The sequence below is a fragment of the Rhipicephalus sanguineus genome, chromosome 8, assembly GCF_013339695.2.
Source record: "Rhipicephalus sanguineus isolate Rsan-2018 chromosome 8, BIME_Rsan_1.4, whole genome shotgun sequence".
In the NCBI taxonomy this organism is placed as follows: Eukaryota; Metazoa; Arthropoda; class Arachnida; order Ixodida; family Ixodidae; genus Rhipicephalus; species Rhipicephalus sanguineus.
This window is the reverse complement of record NC_051183.1, coordinates 50,994,647-51,016,750: the sequence shown is the minus strand read 5'-3', so window position 1 is coordinate 51,016,750 and position 22,104 is coordinate 50,994,647. Positions and strand designations below refer to the sequence as shown.

General features: G+C 46.1%; 1 protein-coding gene across 1 annotated transcript; it reads left to right on the top strand.

Annotated features, from left to right (window-relative positions):
• The first annotated feature begins 3,234 nt into the window (after positions 1-3,234).
• LOC119403220 (uncharacterized) lies at positions 3,235-4,281 on the top strand. The gene has a single exon (XM_037670166.1). It carries the CDS (start codon positions 3,235-3,237, stop codon positions 4,279-4,281), a length of 1,047 nt encoding a protein of 348 aa, XP_037526094.1.
• Positions 4,282-22,104: the final 17,823 nt, after the last annotated feature.

Sequence of the window (22,104 nt, the reverse complement as noted above, 5' to 3'; positions counted from 1 at the left end):
TTTAGCGCGAGGAATTTTAGGCCCCTATACAGCCACTTAACACAACCATTGTTCACTTTCGCTATCTGGTCGTGGCGCTCTTTGGCCATCACATGGCCCTTGCGCCAATAAACATTATATATCATCATCATCATACACTACTCTACAAATCAAAATGGATACACAAATAATCCAATGGAATGCGAGAGGTCTAATTCGCAATCTGGATGATATCCAAGAGCTACTATCTGAATTCCAACCAAGGTTATTCTGCGTACAAGAAACACATTTAAAGTCAAGCCACAAAAACTTTCTCCGACAGTATGTCGTCTTTCGTAAAGACCGCGAGGACGCTCTTGCGTCATCTGGTGGCGTTGCGATTATAGTTGACAAAACTATACCGTGTCAAGGACTACAGCTGCGAACGCCCCTGGAAGTGGTGGCCGTTCGAGCTGTGCTTCTAAATAAACTCATCACTATTTGTTCGCTTTACATACCCCCGCATTACCAATTACACAAGCAGGAATTTCAGTCCCTAATCAATGAATTACCAGAACCCTACCTTGTTCTAGGTGATTTCAATGCCCACAGCAGCTTGTGGGGCGACTCTCGCAATGACGGTCGAGGTCGTCTGATTGAAAATTTCCTCCTTTCCACTGGTACATGCCTACTAAATAAAAAAGAGCCCACGTTTTTTAGCCTCGCGAACAAAACATACTCATCCATTGACCTTAGCATGATCTCCCCCACCCTCCTACTTAATTTTAACTGGGAAGTGGTTAAAAACCCTTACGGGAGCCACCACATCCCAATACTACTGAAAACGCCGAAAGGAAACAACCCTCCTCCACTACAGTCCCCACGGTGGAAGCTCGATTCAGCCGACTGGAGCTAGTTCCAGTCTCTTGCTAACATCTCGTGGGCAGACATTTCTTCCCTAGAAATCGATACAGCTGTGCAGTATTTTACTGCTTTCATAATCGACGCCGCCACACAAAGCATATCTGAAGTAAAAAATCTGACAGGCAAACGCCAAGTCCCTTGGTGGGATGACGAGTGCCGTAAGGTTCGTAAGAGACAAAACAAAGCCTGGGGGCTGCTGCGCGATTCGCCGACTGCAGAAAATCTAATGAATTTTAAACAGGTGAAATCCCAAGGCCGGAGAACCCGGCGGCAGTCTAGAAGAGAGAGTTGGCAGAGATTTCTCTCAAGCATCAACTCCTACACGGATGAGGCAAAGGTATGGAACAGAATTGGTAGGATCGAGGGCCGACAAACATCTGTTCTTCCTTTGGTGAACACACACGGTGACTCCTTGGAAGACCAGGCTAATTTCCAGGGTGCGCACTTCGAACGTGTATCTAGTTCGTCACACTATTCTGAAACCTTTAAAACGTACAAAACACAAATAGAACGGCAGAAATTAGAACGTAAAAGTGCGAACACTGAAGGATACAACCAACCTTTCTGCCTAGCAGAGCTGCAGGCGGCAGTGAGTTGCTGCAACAAATCTGCTCCAGGTCCTGACCGTGTAATATATGAAATGATAAAAAATTTACCCCAAGAAACACAAAAAACTCTGCTTTGCCTCTACAACGCCGTGTGGTTTTCCGGTGAAATCCCCTCTGCATGGAAAGAAGCCATTGTGATCCCGATTCTGAAACAGGGGAAGGATCCATCTTCTGTTCTGAGCTACCTGCCAATAGCACTTACGAGCTGTATTTGCAAAGTACTTGAAAAAATGATAAACCGGCGCCTGTTACATTTCCTAGAATCGAATAAACTGCTTGACCCATACCAGTGCGGGTTTAGAGAGGGTCGATCCACGACTGACCATCTCATAGGTATTGAGGCACAAATTCGCGAAGCTTTCGTCCACGAGCAATTCTTTCTATCTGTATTCCTAGATATGGAGAAGGCATAGGATACTACGTGGCGCTTTGGAATTTTAAGAGACCTCTCACATCTAGGCATACGCGGCAGAATGCTAAGTGTAATAGAAAGCTATTTGTCGAACCGTACATTCCGTGTTTGAGTGGGAAATGTTTTATCACGATCATTCGTGCAGGAAACTGGAGTGCCTCAGGGAGGGGTGCTCAGCTGCACGCTTTTTATTGTTAAAATGAACTCCCTACGTCTGTGCATCCCATACAGTATGTTTTATTGCACATACGTCGATAATGTACAAATAGGATTTAAATCGTGTAATCTCGCTATCTGTGAGCGGCAGGTTCAGCTTGGTCTGAACAAGGTGGCCAAGTGGGCAGGCGAGAACGGCTTTAGTTTAAATGCGCAAAAGAGCACTTGCGTCGTATTTTCGAGAAAAAGAGGTATCCATCCTGATCCCGACATTAACCTGCAGGGCCAACGCCTACCTGTAAAAATGGAACAAAAATTCTTGGGACCCCGCAGGGGCGTCTGCGCGAGCAGGCGTTTGGTGTGTAGCGACACCACGGACCCGAGCTAACGGGGGGGTTTCGACCCCCTCCCACGCCTAGCCGTGCGTGGCTTTGCTGTGTCCGGGGAAAAGGTGATCCTGGGGGTTGAGCCGACGCCGGGTGTTTGGACCTTTAAGGCCCCCGGCAGACGCAACACACCCTTTGGCCCCGGCTTCACGTAGACGGCACCCCTGGGCTGACCCACCCAGGCGAAATCGGCAGTCGCCTTTTCCTATCTTTCTCTACCACATCTTCGTCTTTCTCTCTCACTTTTAGCCTTTCCTGTCTTCTCCTCTCTTCCAGTTACTTCAAGGTTTTCGTGGCGGCAAGGGTTAACCTTGTGTATATGTCCTTCCTTGGGCATTATATATTAGGTTATAGTGGTCATGTACAGCTGGCGTCTATGGTCCTATAACGGGCTGCAGCGTCCCCTCGTTGGGCTCGGTGGTGGGCGGCTGCCATGGCCACCGAAAATTATCATACTCTTATGAACTCTAATGCCTTCCCCAAACTTTCTGATCGCCCTCTCGCAAAGAGATGGCGCACCGAAGAAACCCACAACATCTTTTCTACGCCGAAAGAAATTTTCCCTCGTTTTCATGTAATCCACTGCACAGATCCTCAGAAGACCGTCAGAACTCTTTCCCCATTTATTGTTGCCAAGTGTCTTGCTGACACCATTGGACCCGGCTACAAGGCCACTAAAATGATTAGCGGCGACTTGTTGCTTGAAGTATGAGACAGTGCACAGTACAGAAAGCTTTCAAACCTTGTGACATTCGGCGCTCTTGCAGTCACAGTGACCCCTCATCGGTCAATGAACACCGTTCGAGGAGTGATCTCCGATGATGACCTTCTAAACCTGACTGAAGAAGAGCTCCTCGAAGGATGGAAGGAGCAGAACGTAACCCAGGTGCAAAGAATTAAGATCAAGCGCGAGAACAAAGAAATTCCGACAAAATTTTTGATCATCACTTTTGCTTCAACTGTCCTGCCAGAGTCCCTTGAAACTGGGTATACAAAAACAAGAATCAGGCCCTACATCCCCAATCCACGTAGGTGTTTTAAGTGCCAACGTTTCGGCCATGGTTCGCAGAGTTGCAGAGGCCGACTGACCTGTGCCAAATGCGGGAACCACGAACACTCCTCCGACACCTGTGACAATCCGCTCCACTGTCCAAACTGTGAAGGTGAGCACGCGGCATACTCTAGAGCCTCTCCTACATGGAAAAAGGAAAAAGATATAATCACGCTGAAATACAAAGAAAATATCTCGTTCAGGGAAGCACGAAGGCGGTGTTCGCCTTTCTATGGCACATTCTATGCTGATGCGGCGCGTCGGGGGGCAGCGCCGCAGCGGCCTCCGCCACAAGTCCAGCTCGCGCGCAGCGAGCCGTTTGTGGCTCCTGCCCCCGTGGTGGAAGCAGTTACCTCTGCTCCACCCACCCCGCAAGAAAGTCCCGCTACCCTAGGGTCGCTGGCACCAACACAACCACCGGCGAGAGCCTGCGCTACGCGAACCGAACACGCAGGACCGTCACGACCCGTCACGGTGGGCGCAGCCAAGGCAGCCTCACTCTCTCCGGTCCCAGCTGGCGCTGTCGACGAACAGCGCAGCCTGGACCCGAAGACTGTCCCATCTACCTCCGGGCTGGTGGGCTCAAAAATCTCGTCTTCTGTGGCGAGACTTTCACGGGAAACCTCCCGCTCGTACGAGCGCTCGTCCGGCGCCTCGCAGGAGGCAATGGACACTACACCTATCCTAACGGCGCATCAAGCGCCCAAGGAGCGGCGAGCGTCCCTCGACCGCTCCAAAAAAGATAAGACTCGCGTCACAGGGCCAGGAAAGGGCCCTGCAATCTAAGGCAGTACCTTTTTCCTCTGTACACACAGCACCAACTCACTTTCACAATGGAAACACAAATTATGCAGTGGAACGTGAGGGGTCTTCTTAGGAACCTCGATGACGTTCAAGAACTTCTACACAAACATAACCCAAAAGTGCTGTGTGTGCAAGAAACACACCTTAAACCAGAGCATACGAACTTCCTTACACACTATATAACTTTCCGCAAAGATCGTGATGATGCGCTCGCATCGTCTGGCGGTGTTGCCATCATAATAGACAAAAGTGTAGCATGTCAACGCATGCAGCTGCAAACACCACTGGAAGCGGTGGCCGTTAGGGCTGTTCTTTTAAACAAACTCATTACCATTTGCTCACTTTATATACCCCCACACTATCAGCTACACAAACACGAATTTCAGTCTTTTATAGATGAGTTGCCAGAACCTTACGTTGTTCTCGGTGACTTCAATGCTCACAGTAGCTTGTGGGGCGACTCTCGCAACGATGCGCGAGGCCGGCTCATTGAGCAATTTCTGCTCTCTGCGGGTGCATGTTTATTGAATAAGAAGGAACCAACATTTTATAGCCTTGCCAACCAAAGTTATTCATCCATAGATCTTAGCATTGCTTCTCCCATACTTTTACCTTATCTTAACTGGAGCGTTTTAAAAAACCCTTTTGGGAGTGATCATTTTCCAGTACTCCTGCGAACAACAAAACAAAACGAATCTCCACCACAAGCCCCGCGGTGGAAGGTCAATGCAGCCAACTGGGAAAAGTACCAACGTCTTACTGCAAGGATCTCTTGGGCCGACATGTCTTCCTTAGGAATTGACGCTGCAGTTCAATATTTCACTGCTTTTATAATTGACGCTGCCTTGCAAAGTATACCTGAAGTAAGAAGTGCGGTAGGTTAACGTCGTGTTCCTTGGTGGAACGAAGAATGCCGTGAAGCTCGCAAGAAGCAGAAGAAAGCGTGGGGGCTACTACGCGATTTCCCCACTGCAGAAAATCTAATCAATTTTAAGCACGTAAAATCTCAAGGGCGGAGAACGCGCCGGCAGGCCAGAAGAGAGAGTTGGCAAAGATACATATCAAGTATCAACTCCTACACGGATGAAGCTAGGGTATGGAACAGGGTTGGTAGGGTACAGGGTCGACAAACATTCTCTCTTCCATTGGTGAACACACATGGAGACACATTGGAGGACCAGGCGAACTTCCTGGGCGCACACTTCGAACATGTGTCCAGTTCGTCACATTACTCCGAAGCCTTCCAGCGGTATAAAACACAGGCAGAAAGACAGAAGTTAGAATACAAAAGTGCAAAAAGTGAGGGATACAACCGGCCTTTCGGCTTGGCAGAGCTGCAGGCAGCACTAGCTTGCTGCAACGGGTCTGCCCCAGGTGCCGACCGTGTAGTATACGAAATGTTGCAAAATCTACCACATGAATCACAAAACACCCTCCTCTGTCTCTACAACGGTGTATGGTCGTCCGGAGAGATCCCCACTGCGTGGAAGGAGGCTATTATAATTCCAGTTGTGAAAGAGGGCAAGAATCCATCTTTGGTTTCCAGTTAGAGGCCTATAGCCTTAACAAGTTGTCTTTGTAAAGTTTTTGAAAAGATGATAAACCGCCGGTTGTTACATTTCCTCGAATCCAACAAACTACTTGACCCCTATCAGTGTGGCTTTCGAGAAGGTCGGTCCACTACTGACCATTTGATACGTATCGAGGCACAAATTCGTGAAGCATTTGTCCATAAACAGTTCTTCTTGTCTGTGTTCCTCGATATGGAAAAGGCCTATGATACGACGTGGCGGTTTGGAATTATGAGAGACCTCTCGCACTTAGGCGTGCGTGGTACAATGTTAAATATAATAGAAAGCTACTTATCGAACCGCATATTCCGTGTTCGGGTGGGCAATGTACTATCAAGACAATTTGTGCAGGAAACTGGAGTTCCTCAGGGTGGGGTACTCAGTTGTACTCTTTTTATTATAAAAATGAATTCTCTTCGTCTGTACATCCCACGTAACCTGTTTTATTCTACGTATGTAGATGATGTGCAGATAGGGTTTAAATCCTGTTCTCTCGCAATCTGTGAGCGACAGGTCCAGCTTTGTCTCAACAAGGTCTCGAAATGGGCTGATGAGAACGGGTTCAGATTGAACCCACAAAAAAGCACTTGCGTCCTCTTCACAAGAGAAAGAGGTCTACACCCTGATCCTGACATTTTCATGCGGGGTGAGCGTCTACCGGTCAACGGAGAACACAAATTTCTAGGCATAATCTTAGACGCAAAGTTAAGCTTTGTACAGCACATAAAATATCTTAAAAATAAATGTATGAAAACAATGAATATCCTAAAAGTGCTGTCACGCACAACGTGGGGCAGCGATAGAGAATGTCTGATGAACCTCTATAAAAGCCTCATACGCACCCGTCTAGATTATGGAGCGATCGTTTACCAGTCTGCAACGCCAACTGCTCTGAAAATGCTGGACCCTGTCCACCATTTAGGCATTCGTCTTTCCACAGGTGCCTTCAGAACAAGCCCTATAGAAAGCCTCTACGTGGAATCAGACGAGTGGTCTCTTCATTTACAGAGGTCATACCTATCTTTTAAGTATTTTTTGAAAGTGAACGCAAGCACTGATCATCCCGCATATCCTGCTGCAAATGACCTGTCCAGTTGCCAGCTTTTCCACAACAAACCCGCAGTGAAGGAGCCTTTCTCGCTGCGTGTACGAGCTCTTGCTGTAGAAACAGGTGTCCCACTGCTCGAACACCGCTTAACGGCTCCTACTTTACAGGTCGCGCCTTGGGAGTGGCAGGTTATAGACTGTGATACTTCTTTTGTAGATGTCACAAAGCATGCCCCCCCCTCTACACATCCAGATGTATTTCCGTGAACTGCAGCACAAATACCCTTGCGCAGAAATTTTTACAGATGCGTCAAAGTCCCATGCTGGTGTGTCCTACGCAGTCGTCGGTCAATCTTATTCTCACTCTGGTACTCTGAACCCTAACACAAGCATATTCACAGCAGAGGCACACGCAATACTGGAGGCCGTAAAACACATTAAAGAAATGAAACTAAGAAATGCAGTAAGATATACAGACTCCTTAAGCGTGGTGAACGCTTTAAAAAACCCTCAAACATACAGAAATCCTGTTATTGTATCGCTATACTCACTCCTGTGCACCGTATACTCGGCCGAACAGCATGTTGTAATATGCTGGGTGCCAGGACATCGTGGTATAAAGGGCAATGAGCTGGCTGACGAGCTCGCCATATCAACTCATGCAAACGCTACTGCATCGTCCACAGCTGTCCCTGTAATGGACTTAAAGCCCCTAGTAAGGAAAAAACTCAGGGCTTACTGGCAGCGGTTATGGGACCGACAACTAGAAAATAAGTTACACGTGATAAAGTCACACCTCGGTAACTGGCCACCCACATCAAACATACGTCGTACAGATGTAACACTCTGTCGACTTCGAATAGGACACACACACAGCACACATGCACATCTCTTGGCCGGTGGTGATCCACCTGTGTGTGATAAATGCGGTGAGCCACTCACCGTGCTCCACATTTTAATACAATGCAAGGAACTGGACGCTATTAGAAGAAAGCATTTTCCGTTTCCCTACCGACGTCAAATACCATTGCATCCATCTATGTTCATAGGTAGGGAACCGCTTTTTACATATAAATCATTATCCGCTTTTTTAAAGGATGTAAATAGTTTCCATGTCATGTTCTCCGGCAACCCGTAGCACCACCTCTGAGAAGAGGCTGCTGCTGCGGTAGCTACAAGAAAATAGCACCTGCCTCGCGGCCCTTGGACACAAGGGCTGTGAACGAGGCATTCGTGCTCTGGCCATGTGGTTATCGTTCATTATCACGACTCCCTGACATTGATCCTCACTGCATACATCACGTCACTCTCATAATTTTATCACTTATATGTTTTACCCGCCCTCGGGCGCGGAATTTTAGGCCCATATACAGCCGTGTAACATTATCATAGCTCATATCCCCTACATATCGTAAATCGCGTTTCATTGTTATATTTCACCTCTGTTCATGGCGCTCTTTGGCCAAGCATGGCCCTTGCGCCATTAAAACCCAGATATCATCAATAATTAAATGCTTATAACGCGCATGACAATTATGCAATTCCTACTAGGTATTGCTGCGACGTAGCCCGTTCCAAACGTACGCAGTTGTATCAAGAAATATATCAAGCCAAAACAGACCAACACGGGAAACGGTGAAGGAGACAGGGAAGCGGCTAGACTGGGTCTAGCCGCTTCCCGTTTGATTCACCGTTTCCTGTGTTACTCTGTTTTTGGCTGGATATATTTCCTTGATGCAATGAACCAACAAGCCCAAGAACGAGTTCCACTAAAACGCCGTTGTCTTAACGTTCTCCATTTATAACGTAATTACAATCAAAACTAAGTTTTACTGCGCACGCGTGTGGCTTGCTTACACCTTATTAATGAGAGCTAACAGACAATAACGCCAAGGAAAATACAGGAGGTGTTAACTGTAGTATTTAGAATATGAATGTGAAGAAAGTAAAGTGGACGAAAAGATGACTTGTCGCCGGCAGGGACCGAACCTGCGACCTTCGAATAACGCGTCCGATGCTCTACCACTGAGCTACGGCGGCGGTCATCCTCCCGTCCACTTTCTGGGGTATATAAGTTGATTTAAACCTAAGAGTGTTAGTCAGCGCCAATCGCAGCCATGGCGGCGAGTGTGGAACACTCTTTTTTTGCCTGTTGGCGTCACGTGGCACGTGATCTTTTTACGAGCTGGCAGCTGACCAATAATCCCTCGCATACTACCTGAAGGCATTAAGTCTGCCAGGACGAGACCCTCGCTATGAATGAAGGAAAGCAGATGATTTTTCAAGGGCTCGTTTATCTTTGTTAGACACAATATTAATGAGAGCTAACAGACAATAACGCCAAGGAAAGTACAGGGGGTGTTAACTGTAGTATTTAGAATATGAATGTGAAGAAAGTAAAGTGGACGAAAAGATGACTTGTCGCCGGCAGGGACCGAACCTGCTGACCTTCGAATAAACGCGTCCGATGCTCTACCAGGAGCTACGGCGGCGGTCATCATTCCCGTCCCTTCTGGGGTATATACGTTGATTTAAACTAGGAGTGGTAGTCAGCGCCAATCGTCAGCCAGTGGGTGCGAGTGTGGAAACACTCTTTTTTGCCTGTTGGGTGTGTCGTGTCTTGCGTGCACGTGAATCTTTTACGAGCTGGCAGCTGACCATAAATACCCTCGCATCCTACCTGAAAGGCATTAAGTCTGCCAGGACGAGACCCTCCCGGTATGAATGAAGGAAAGCAGATGATTTTCAAGGGCTCGTTTATCTTTGTTAGACACAATATTAATGAGAGCTAACAGACAATAACGCCCAGGAAAGTACAGGGGGTGTTAACTGTAGTATTTAGAATATGAATGTGAAGAAAGTAAAGTGGACGAAAAGATTACTTGTCGCCGGCAGGGACCGAACCTGCGACCTTCGAATAACGCGTCCGATGCTCTACCACTGAGCTACGGCGGAGGTCATCCTCCCGTCCACTTTCTGGGGTATATACGTTGATTTAAACCTAGGAGTGTTAGTCAGCGCCAATCGCAGCCATGGCACCTCGTAGCTTCCACCCTGCTGCAAAAAGGTTTTTCGACAAACACCTGAATTTTTCTCGCAAATTTCAGTAATGATTCCAGCATCACTGCTCGGAGAAACGTAATATTTTAAGTAGGGACGAAGAAATTGTAATTATTATTATGCGTATTATTTACATGAGCAGTGATGAAGTAGATACGGCAAAAACAAAAAAAAACACTCTGCATGACTCATTGTGGAATAACTAACAGCGCAACAGAGTCAGACAGTAGAAGAAAGGGATCCAGCGTAAACAAATCTACTTGTGAGTTCAGCGCTGCGTCCTCGTCGTCTTCTGTCCGTATTCTAATTCTGTTGCTCTGTTAGTTACTCCACGATAAACATCCACCAACTAGCCCAACTTGCGATTCATGTTTAGCATGACTATCTTCGGCAAGTGAACGCAGGCTCGCCACTGTTTCGGAGGTGGTGCTTCTATTTCTAATTATGCTGTAGCCCACTATAGCTGTGCAGTGCATTATGCAAGAAGAAAGGGACGCCACATAGGTGTCCTCTTTCACTGTGAGCTATTATTTCCCAAAATAAATGTTACTGCGCACTTCAGTTACCACTTATGCCTGCTCTTAATGTCTGGTCATGCGTTGCTGAAGGTTACGAGAACGCGCTCGTGAGAGCGCACAAGAAATGCGCCTATGAGTGGGGCAGCACATTCCTAGCAGAGATACCACGTTCTCATGTGTGGCGAGGCTACAAAACATTGCACATTCCAGCGACGGAAATACCAGCCTCCACCAGTGGCGCTTCTCACACGGGAGGCGGCCGTTATCCTTTGCTAACCGAAACTTCGAGCATATCGACATTCACACTTCATTCACACACTAAAACAGAGGTGTTATTCTGATATGTCAGCAAAACTTTGCGCCCTCCCATTGATAATTCGCGTCACACAAGAATGAATGGCTACCGGCTGCTCTTCACCACCTCAAGTTGTTTTCGTACCAATGAATGTACGGTATGCGCCCTTCACCACGGCGCCACTAAGGTTTTCCGCGCCCTCACCCTGTGATGAAGATCATCACTGAAGGTGAGACTTGACTGCACAGCTGCTCACACTTTCACGCGTTACATTCCCGATCAATGGAGATGTTTTCGCTATCATCTCTTTTTATGTACTGCACTTTGTAGCCTTTCACATAGTACTTTCAGTGTAATTTGTACCCCACGTTGCAAACAGGCAAGTTGCAAAACCTTCAAAGGTATCTTTCCTGCGGAACAAAAATTGATGCACAATGGCGGTAATTCCCGTCCTCGCTACAATTGTTGCGTGCAGTGTAGCGTTTTGCGTGTTTGTCCAACGCGGAGATGCTGGGTTAGTCGTGGCCGGAATGGAAGGGAGACGCGACGTGGGCTCTCATTAGTGTGCGCCGCGTCTGCCTTCCTGTGTGGATATGTGCACGGGAAACGCTATGCTGCGCGTAACAATTGTAGCAAAGACACAACGTACCGCCATAGTGCGTGAATTTTCGCTGTGCAGGAAAGCTGCATCGTTGTTTTTGCAGCTTGTTCGTTAAAATCCGCATTCACACAGAAACACCGACAGAAAGTGGAACGTCAAAGATACTGCCGGATCGGCGAGTGTTCCACACTCGCCATCATGGCTACGTGCAGCGCTGACAAACACTCTCAAATTTTCACGCACATAAACATCCAATAAAACTGACAAGAGGGCGACAGTCGCCGTAACACAATTTTCAGAGCATCGGGTGCGTCATCTGATGCATGCAGGTTGGGTCCCTGCAAGGGGAATTGTCTTTTCATCCACTTTACTTTATTCACATTTATATTGTAATTACTTCAATACAGTTAAATAACTACAACTAAGGTCTCTTCTATCTTCGATGCCTTCATCATCTGTTGGTTTTCATTAAGGTTTATGAACATAGAAGCGAGCCCTTGAAACCCCCTTTTATCGTTCGCATCGATTGTGTACCACAAATAAGGACCCCTATGGTTTCAATATCTATTGAATTCATTAGGTTGTGTCTAAAGAAGGAACCGCTCGTCGACACATTTCGCTTCGTTTGCTACTTATTGGAGTGATTCAGGAATACCAGCTCACCTTTGTGTCCTCTCTGCCTTCATCGTAGACGTCCATACAGGTCTGGAAGGCGGAGACGCTCCTGCGGACCGCAAGCACAGGGTGATTTGGAGGCGACTGCTCGAGCTTGCTGAAGAGGAACGAAAGAATCCGGTACTGGAGCACTCGGAACTGTCCCCCGGCGCCTGGAATCGGGAACGGGTGCAGCCTATCCCACTTTCCGCACACGTGCTCGTACATGTTGTCGCAAGGGTTGATCCTGGTGTCCACGCTGGCAGCAAGCTCCTCCGCATAATTGAAGCACTTCTTCGGGTGGTCGCAGTAGGGGAACGCAAGCTGGGCGAGCTGGTCAACGAGGGACCAGATGACGCCGTAGAGGATGCCCAGTCCGATGACGACCTTGAAATTCAGGACGGCCATGATGCAGGAAAGAACAGTGTCTGTAGGCGTTGCAATTATAGCGCACTAGACTAATCTCCTAGTGACGCGTCTGAGAAGAAGTGCGCGTGCCCGTTAGTGTCACCAGGCGCTGCCACTGCGCCTTTTTCGAGTAGGCCGGTCGCTGTCTGCACCGCTGCGTTTAACTTTGTCTTTCTCCGCTTTTTTAGGCGTTTCTTAAGCGCCGGATTCTTTTGATTGCTGCCCTAAAAGACTGCATTTACTATAGTATAGTGTAAAGAAATTTTGTGAAAACCACATCAACTCACTAGTATCGACAACGTCGTCTGCTAACGTAAATGCCGCAAACCGGCGGATTCATTGCAGTTCGGGACATCGCCTCCAGCAGAGTCTATTCGCATTTTTGTTTTATCATCCATTAGCACAAATGCAGCATACGAGTAACTCTGCCTGCTTTGCTTATATTGCGAAAATATCACAAAGTACACAAAAGTGCGCAGCAGTGCCTACGCTGCATTGCTATGCCAGAAGGCGTACAATGAAATAACGGCTTCGACGGACGCATATTGATGGTGGTAAACTTTTCGTACTTTATTGTCCGTTACAGAAACGCAGCTAAACAAGATGATATTCCGGCGTTGTCTTACCCCATTTCACGGTGTGCAGTGAGACTACATGAAAGCAACCCGCATGAAAGCGTCTCAGAAAAAAAAAAATGTCATCCACCATTTTTTTCAAAATAACTACCACGTCGGACGTAGCGCCGCAGGGGACGCACATGAGGCAAGCAGCTTTAAAGGGCGCCTGTACCGGCCAAAACCGGCGCGAACTAGCTCCACGACTAGAAAAAGGCGCAGCAACGGCACCAGTGGCGTCTACTGGCGTTTGCTTCAACCGGCCTATTGTCTCTCCCTGCCAGACTCGTCACTAGGAATTTACACTCGAGGATGAAAAGATGCTGATTAAGATGATCATGATGATGATAATGATGCTCCCGGGATGATTGGCACCTACCCACTCAGTCGGATCGGCCAAGAGTCGGGCGAATCATATAGTGTGAAAATTTTTAAGTGCTGATCGAGGTCACAGAGTCAATTAAAATGAAGAGTTATTTCCACGAATACCAGTTTCATTCAACACCATGTTGCATACCTTCATCAGTGAACAAAAATCATGTCCGTGGACGCGTTTCTTTTCGTGTTGCTTACGCCATGGCATATGCCCACTGCGTGTAACAGACAAAAAATTGTTGAATTTGACCGAAAGCATCAAAACTAAGCTAATTTATTAGACAGGTAAGTGGCACTGAAAAAGGTACTGAAATAAGGTAATGAAACCTCGTTTTTGCACAATATGCCGTTAGAATTGCAATGAAGCCTTAGTCACATTCGTTTCTTCCTGTCTTAATTGTTTGATTCCGCGTATCAAATGAGAGTTTGGCCAGGACGCGGGTGTCTTTCAAAAAAGAAGCTACATTACCACTGAAAAGAAGTATTTCCAGCAAGGTAATCATGAGTAATAACTGACGAAGAAAGTTTAGGGGCATTTCACCCGAGCCAACTAAAAATTAAGCCCCCTATCAGCGGATCGTTTTAGTGGCGCTGCTTTGTCATTTTCCCTTTTTACATCATCCTGGAGCCGGTGCCTTCTACGGGGAAGAGGTAACGTGCTCCCTCCATGCGCAGAGGTGTTTAAACGGTGCATAATTTTACACAATAAGTGGTTTTTTTAACGAATCAAGGTAGATAGAGCTTCACGTTGATACCTGAAATACCTCGATTATGGGGTATTACAAAAGGGTCAGGTTAAAGAAACAGGGAATGCAAACCCGGACGCAAGAGAGAAATCAAGACAGCACAAACGCAGACAAACAACTGAAAAGACGCACAACGGCGCAAAGGAAACGAAGACACGAATAGTTATCTTCGCTTGTCCAATGTAATAGGTGAACCTATCAACCGGCGCGCGTGGTGGTCTACGGGAGAGATAACAATTCAGACACTTGATTACTTCTTGCTGCACGTTAATCAATGGTTGGCTCGCGCGTGCGCCATCACTATTACCGATATTCCAGGTCTCACCCATTGAACGCGTGTATCCACGCCTGTGCCAGTACAAAATCGCGCATTCATCGAATTTGGGCTTGTACTTACACTCTAGACAATTTAAAGATAGGTTAGGTGGTGGGCCTCCGGTTAGCGATGTCTTATGTTCCATTGTTCTGCGGTTAACACAGCCACCTGTTTGCCCTACATAGAAGCGACCGCTGCTAAGCGAAAGCTTACACACCACACAAGTAGGGCAATCAGTAAATTTGTCGGTATGTTTCACGAAACAAGTGTCAGTGCGCTTCTTGTCTATCACCCGCTGATTCACTCTCCGTACGGCGACACAAATCTTACTTAGGTTATTGGGGGCCGTAGAAACAGCATTACCACCGTATCTACCCCCCCACTTCCTTTGGCCTGTGAGATACGCAATGAATGTAAGGAATACTGAAGACACGTTGTTTTCCTATTGGTTTCTGCAATTATGCTCTCACTTAACAAAACGGACTTCTTTAACTGTTGAGCGACAGTTGCCCTAAAAAAGGCGTGGGTTCACAGATGAAGGTTATCAAAATGGTCTTCATGACCAAGAATGTGCAGATTCAGTAGGAAAATGCCGAAAGCAGAGACTTTTCATCAGCATCATGACTTGGGATGGCTATGGGTTGTGCTAAAATGTTACAACCCACCACCGATGAGCCCCGCTATCAGCGTTTTTTAGTCTGTCCGGTGTTTCGGTAACGAGAAGGCGCAGCGAAACACCAGAGAGCGTGTGCCATAGCTGCCGCCACGCCAAGTGACGCCACCTATGGAGTGTCAAAAAATCTAAAAAAGACGTAATATATGTCCTCCGAGATTTCGAGATTGCCCCTCGCTAAGCCAACAACATTGATTACACGAGTATGGCTCTCGAAAACGGTGCCGAATAGACGCGAATGTTTTGCTGTCGAAGCTTAAGGACATGAATCTAAAGAAATTAAAAGCATCAGTTCGGAGCTAACGAGCTACAGCGCACGACGGCCACTTGATAGATTCGAGGTGGATGGCAATGGCTTTCGGCGGCGCGGCCATGTTGACCGGGCGCCCGCATGCGCATTTAATGCCCGGTATTTCGGTACACGCAAAACATTTTGCGCATAGCAAAATGCATCGGCATGAGTGTCCATCAACATTGTAATATTTGTAGCGAAGCCTTTATTGAGTAATGGGTTGCGCTATCTATAGCCTTCTAGTGGGTCATCGCCTTTGGCTCTTCGCGCTCGCGCTCTTGAGTCCGTGTTTGTGCCTTGACTGTCGCCATTGCATATCGTCGCCGACTACCGTCCAATAAACGCCTCAACATATTATTTATATACATATCCTCCTTTTTTTGCAAATGTTTTCATTTTGTCTGTTTATTACTATGGTACGCGATTGTATAAAAGCTTCATGTGTCCGTCCAATAAATTAAGTTGTAAGTTTGCGCTTGTGTTTGTGTGGTTCAGTCTTCGTCCTCAAAATGGTGCGCAATAACGTAACAAGGCGCATAGCAGTGTACCGGACAGACTAAAATCCTCCATTAAACCGCGTATTCCAGTCGCACTACAGAAAGGAAAGCACACCTGCCTACCGACTGGCCATTTCATTGTCTAAATCACTGTAGCACGCCCGACGTATATTACAGAGACGTGGCACCTAGGTGGGAGTGATAATAAGTGCCACGAAGGAGGACGAATAAATTGTAACAGAAAAAGAACTCAACAATCAGTCTCATTTAAAAGCGCAACATCTAGCATGACCCCTGGTAGCCCCGGACTGCCAACTTTGCAGTGAAATTGAAACTATAGAGCATTTCTTTTTATTATGTCGCCGATACTGCAGCCACAGAAAAAAAAACATGGCTGATCCCTCCGTCATAGGAATCGGTATAACACGAAAGTGAAACGTGTCTTCGCAGAAGCAGTGCTTATTCGGTAGTGATATAACACGATGTGAAGAACTCTCACTGTTCTACTGCACGTTGTGTTAGTCCTCGAGTGTGCCCTTAGTAACGCTTGAGCGCTTATTCTCGCTATGTGATTGTACTTTTGTTTGCTTTATTTGTACTCCTATTATGCATTCTAATAATCAATGTGATAATTACCATGAAACAAAAAAAAGCCTCGGTGGCTTAGCCAGTAGAGTGCCGTGCTCTTATCAGCACACACCGGCAGGTCATAGGTAAATTTTTGTAGTTTTTTTTCTTTGTCATCCGTTAGCGTCTATTTTATCAACGTCATATCCGTGAAGGAAATACGTCACTGAAGTCTTGGTGGACCCCAGTAGACACTTTCATGTTAAAACTTGGCGATGCTTGCACTAAGCCGCACAAGGCTTGAAACAGCAAACTGGACAATTGTGAAGACTAATCTGCTTCTAGGTCGTTGCTAGGCTTTAGCTAGGTGATGCTAGGTTGTTTCTACGTTATTTTTCAGCGCAGAGAGGTTCGAGTAAAACCACAGACATTTACTGAAACGACACGGATGTCCAAACTCCAGAGCAAGAAATTACCGCTGAAACCAAGCGTTCGCACCTCTTATAGATCTACGGCAACGTCAGGCGTCGTTGGCGTAGGCCTTCCATCGTTTCGGGGTCTTCTCGCAGCCGCCATTGCCTTTCCCGTTACCTAGTGTTCTCTCGTTGTACGTACTCGGGGTCTTCGGCTCATCACCGTCGCTTCAGTCATTTGTTGTTGGGCTAACTGTTGCTTTCTTCATTTTTTGTAGACCAGTGGTGAGTAGTCAGATTAACCCAATTTCTGTGGCACTTACCCGTTTATGAGGATGATAGTTTTTTTATTCTTCGGATAAGGAACGATTTGCTAAACAGCTTCGCTGTTAAGAATTAAAAGCCATTCCACACCCTCAAGGCGGATAACCAGCGAAGTTGTACAAACCACGGCACCGAGGTGACTTGGTGGCCGTCACTTGGGTATCAAAGGCGAAGTTGTGAAGCTACCAATCAAAGCTTAAGAAAATGTGTGGAGTCTGCTGCAACTGGACTCTAACTGCTACACATCAACGACGACACCACCATCGAGGTTATGGATAGGCTTCTCTGCCATAGATAAGGAGGGAAAGCCAGCTTACGAAAAAACTAAGATTACGCCGATGTCCTCAATAATGGCCTCATTTCAAAACAGCGGTGAATTTCTGCGAAGACATCATTCGTGGGATATACAGTCAGATATCAGGATATGAAGGCCCTCAAGCATACTTAATTGTGTTATTATGTGCTTCCTGTGGCCCCGAGGAGCCCGTTGGCGCCGGTGACATTCTCGAAGCTGTTTGTTGCTGTTACATACTCCTTACCACGGCTGTACAGAACACAATGTATGCAGTAGTTCAGCTATATTCACATATTCAAGCGTGGTGCCTGAATATAATTTCTCCAATGTCATTGTCAGTGTAGTGCTTTCCTTCCGCGTAAATTCGCGTAAATTCATTAGTGGATGAATGTAGTAGATGCTGCGCTCACCTTTAACAGCAACAAGGTTAAATAGTGGCGCGTCGAAATGTTGATTCTGAAAGAAAACAGACAAAGAGAGATGGGTAATTTTTTTTTTAATATTCTCAGACTCATGTTGGTACAGCACACAAAACGATGCGTTTGAAAGGGCTTGTAGCAAACAATAGTGAGAGCTCTACAAAATTATTTAGGCAAATAATGGTATTAGGAAGGAGAGCGATTGGTGGTGATTAAGAGACTGTTGTAGATATAGATAATAAAATTGGCGTAGAGAAACATCAAAACGCCAAACAATGTTCATTGAAGTGACTACCATGAGTTGCCAGGAATATATGAAAATAGTAGCACAGCTAACTGTCAAGAAACGCATTCACGGAGAGCCATGTAGTGTCAGGATTTCAGCAGGGTGACAATAGTCCCGTCGTGCCGTAGAATACGAAACTGTGGTGTTTGTAATAACTCCGAATACGCAAGATACGGATAGCAGTCACCTCCCGGTAGGGAGTCTGTGGGGAATGAACTACTGTAGCTGGATGAAACGTTATCGCTCTTGTGCGGCTAAGATTATCCGCGCTCTGCTTTATATGTCTCTTAAGTATTGTCTAAACGATTTACAATAATATTGCAATCGTTCACGCCTCTTCATTTCATAGGCGCGTAGATTTTCATAAAAAATGCGTATATGTACTCATAAGTGTGCGTACTTAGATGAATGGATGTACGCGTATTACGTGTCTCTTACTTGGTCTTAATATCAAATTCTGTACCGCATAGTTAATGTATGACTCTCAATTAAGGGCTGTTTAAGAAAAAACCAACAAAACTAAACTTTATACAAACTTCAGATTGTGGATAAAAAACGTGATATGTGTATGCAGGGTATTTGATTATTGGTTTGAATAATTACGGCAACATTGTTTATTAAACTCATCATTTTGAGCTTTGCATATATCCCTACACACGTACTTACGTCTTATTTCTACCTTGCAAGATAAAAGCTGTGCTTATTAAGATATGTAGAGGTAAAATTCACTTGTTGAAGTCTAAAATAGAGTGACGCGTAGTTAACTTGTATTTCCATATTTTGTTTTTTATTTAGGTACAGAATTTGTACATGAAGCGGCAGCCTTAGGGCAGGGAATATACGGTTGAAAAGTATAGGAAGAAACGCTCGTTGCTTTTCTTCGCAACGAGCTTTACAAGTACCTCAACGAGCTTTATAGATAAACTGCAGTGCTGTTCGTATTTCAGCTATGTCATTCATGTTTACGAGTTGAAAAAGAGCGCTAAATCGACAGGATGAAGAAAGGACACAGATCATGGTGCTGACCAACAAAAAAATGCGTCATACATTTAGTTATTAGTGAGCACCATGGTTTCTGCCCTTTCTTCGTCTTCTCGTTCTAGCGCTGTTTTTCGATTCCCGAGCTTTGTAATTTAGAAATATACATTAGTACCTACAAACCTAAGTGCACTTCGGAAACCTGATTCTAAAGCTAAACAAATAACGCTAGTTTATTCATCACTTTTGAAGAATAAGCGCCAGGCCTGCGCGGAACGCGCAGCACAAGCCAATGAAAGCTAGAAGAGCGCCTGTCGAGAGCCTGTTCTAAAGTCTCATGGGGTCACTAATATAAGTTCACCTGCAAGGTATACTCTACACCATTATTCATAATCATAATTTTCTTTGTAAAGTAGGCACGCACACATTATGCCATATTTCTTCATTCTGCAGATCAGCGAAGAAACCGCTACACATCTGTAAGGCGTTATGAGCATTCTGTTGATGCTATGGTTGATGAGGATGAAGACTTATGGTTGATCACTTTGTAGTAGGTGGAAAGCATTAAACCACACACTCGTCACATGAATCGCATTGTGCGACGACTGGTTGTTATTTTATCTTCCACCACGCTATATTACATATGTTAACGCTATTCCTTGCCCAGGATGATGCGTCTACGGGGTCTTTTTGCGGAAGCGCTTCAAACCGAAGTGTCGGTCTGTGGTAGAATACTCGACTACTGCGCACAGGGCCCAGGTTAAAACTTCATCCGATAGTGTATATTTTTTCTAATTCCCGTTTTTTTTCATTTGGCGGACACTACGTTACGGACACTAGCGGTGGTGGCGGCGGCGGACGACAACGGCACTGTTGTTGTTAACTCGTAACAGCTGTGGCTGTTAAATAAGACTAAGGATTTTAAAGCTGATAGAGATGACACTTGGACAAAACCAACTAGGCGAATAATAGCATCAGCAATAAAACAAATGTGTGCACTTAGAGATGATATGAAAGCTAAAGGTAACCAAATTGCAGTTGTGTAGTCAAACACCAGAATTCTGTTTGTTAGAGTTACAGCCCGTAGGTGTCAGCAATGCATTGAAATAATGGTACAGGTATGTGCGAAGCAAACAACAAATTTACGGCCTTTAATGAACTTCCACGTCTGTTCTGTATTAATAGGCAAATACAGGCGTAGTATATGAAACGGTTGTGTAAGTCACGGCGTCGAATAAATAACATCCGGCTTGCAGGCGGTTGCTAGGAAGAGCGGAAGGACGCATTATCGCTGCGCGAACGCCAGTCGCTTTCGCGTGACAGATGAAATAATTTAATTGGTTCCGCATCCTTATTTCAACACTCTTGTATAAGCTTACAGAGATCCCTATATGTTTGTATAGCAATAGAAATGTATGAAAGCTTATGAACTACATAAATAGTTATCAAATGATTTATTTAAAAAAAATGAAAATGGAAGAATGGACCGAATTACACAGGCCAGTAAAGAGTCATGCCATCTTTCGTCCTTGTGGAAAGCGGAACACAATAGAGTAAGAAATATTTTAATGAAAAGCTGGAGGTGTTTGCCTGGCCATTCGCCTGACGTGCTACTCCAAGTGCTGGGTGACGATTACGATATATACACTGATGAACGTATAGCACATACAGCCACACACACGTGGACTACACTGTTTACAAAGTTTCGTTCAGACTCGTGACCCGCAAGAAAGTCAACAGCGTTTTGGTGGCGCGTAGCGCACAGGTGCTGCTTTTCCAGGGGCCCAGAATATATTGCAACTCTAAGTACGAGTCCCATTGAAGATGTAAGGCCGCCTTCAGAGACTGTCTCTGTGATGTGCATCGGTTGCATTCTCAAAGAACATGATTCAGATCTTATGGGATGTTACATTGGACGCACAATGCTGAGTGCGACAGTTTAATCTCGCTCCTACAGTAGTTCGTGTATGCGACGTTTAGTGTGACGCGGTGCAAGCATGTTTCTTCTTGACTTTAAATCTCGCGACATATCGAGGTCGCACGATAGATCTACCTTGTGACGAGGCCCGTACTGGTGACTAGCATCTGTCTAGCTGGATCGCTGGAGGCGCCAAGCGTGGGCCGATGCGAGTGTCGCCGTATCTTTTCTCGAGAAAGATATCTCGACGATTTCTCTCGAGGCGTCATGTCCAGCTTTGACAGATTCCACAGTAGTCCACCGCGGAGCAATGCGGTGATGGAGGTCGCAGGTTTTGTTGCATAGGGGTTTGCTGTCTATGAGTAGTTGGTCTGGGTGCGTGGAAAATTCAGAAGACTGCACGCGCCGCTCTTGAGTCGTTGAAGTGACCCTAGACTCAGCTGTCTGGTCTACCGATGTAATTTAAAGCAGGCCGTGGCATGGCGATCAGTAGATGTGCCGAATCTACAAATTTCAAGTTGCACATTTACACTGCGCAGCCGCACTATTGACGGAGTGTAATGAATTGGTCGCTACCTGTAACCTGAAAAAAGTAGGCGTTGAATGGCATACGCTAACCTTGCGGAATCGTCTAATTGCGAAGGGAACAGGAAGCAGTTCTTAGGAGGGATATTGCTGTCGCTGGTTGAAAAGCGGACGCCCCGTGAGAACGATAAACCGTTGCGCTCTCCTTTCCTTACTTGCATAGTTGTGCTGTAACCTGCACAATAATCGCATTCTACATAGCGCCCTTCGTTTCAGCCAGTAAGTCAGTGCGCATGCTTGTTAGAGCTTATATTTTCTAAGAGGGCGGGTACATACCTCGCGCAACAACCGATCTACTCCGCTTCACCAAAGAGGTAACCCCTGGTGTTCTCTTTAAAGGAGCCTACGTTCAT

What these genes read in the sequence shown, in the direction of transcription:
- LOC119403220 (XM_037670166.1), top strand. Translation starts at nt 3,235, where the DNA reads ATGAACACCGTTCGAGGAGTGATCTCCGATGATGACCTTCTAAACCTG.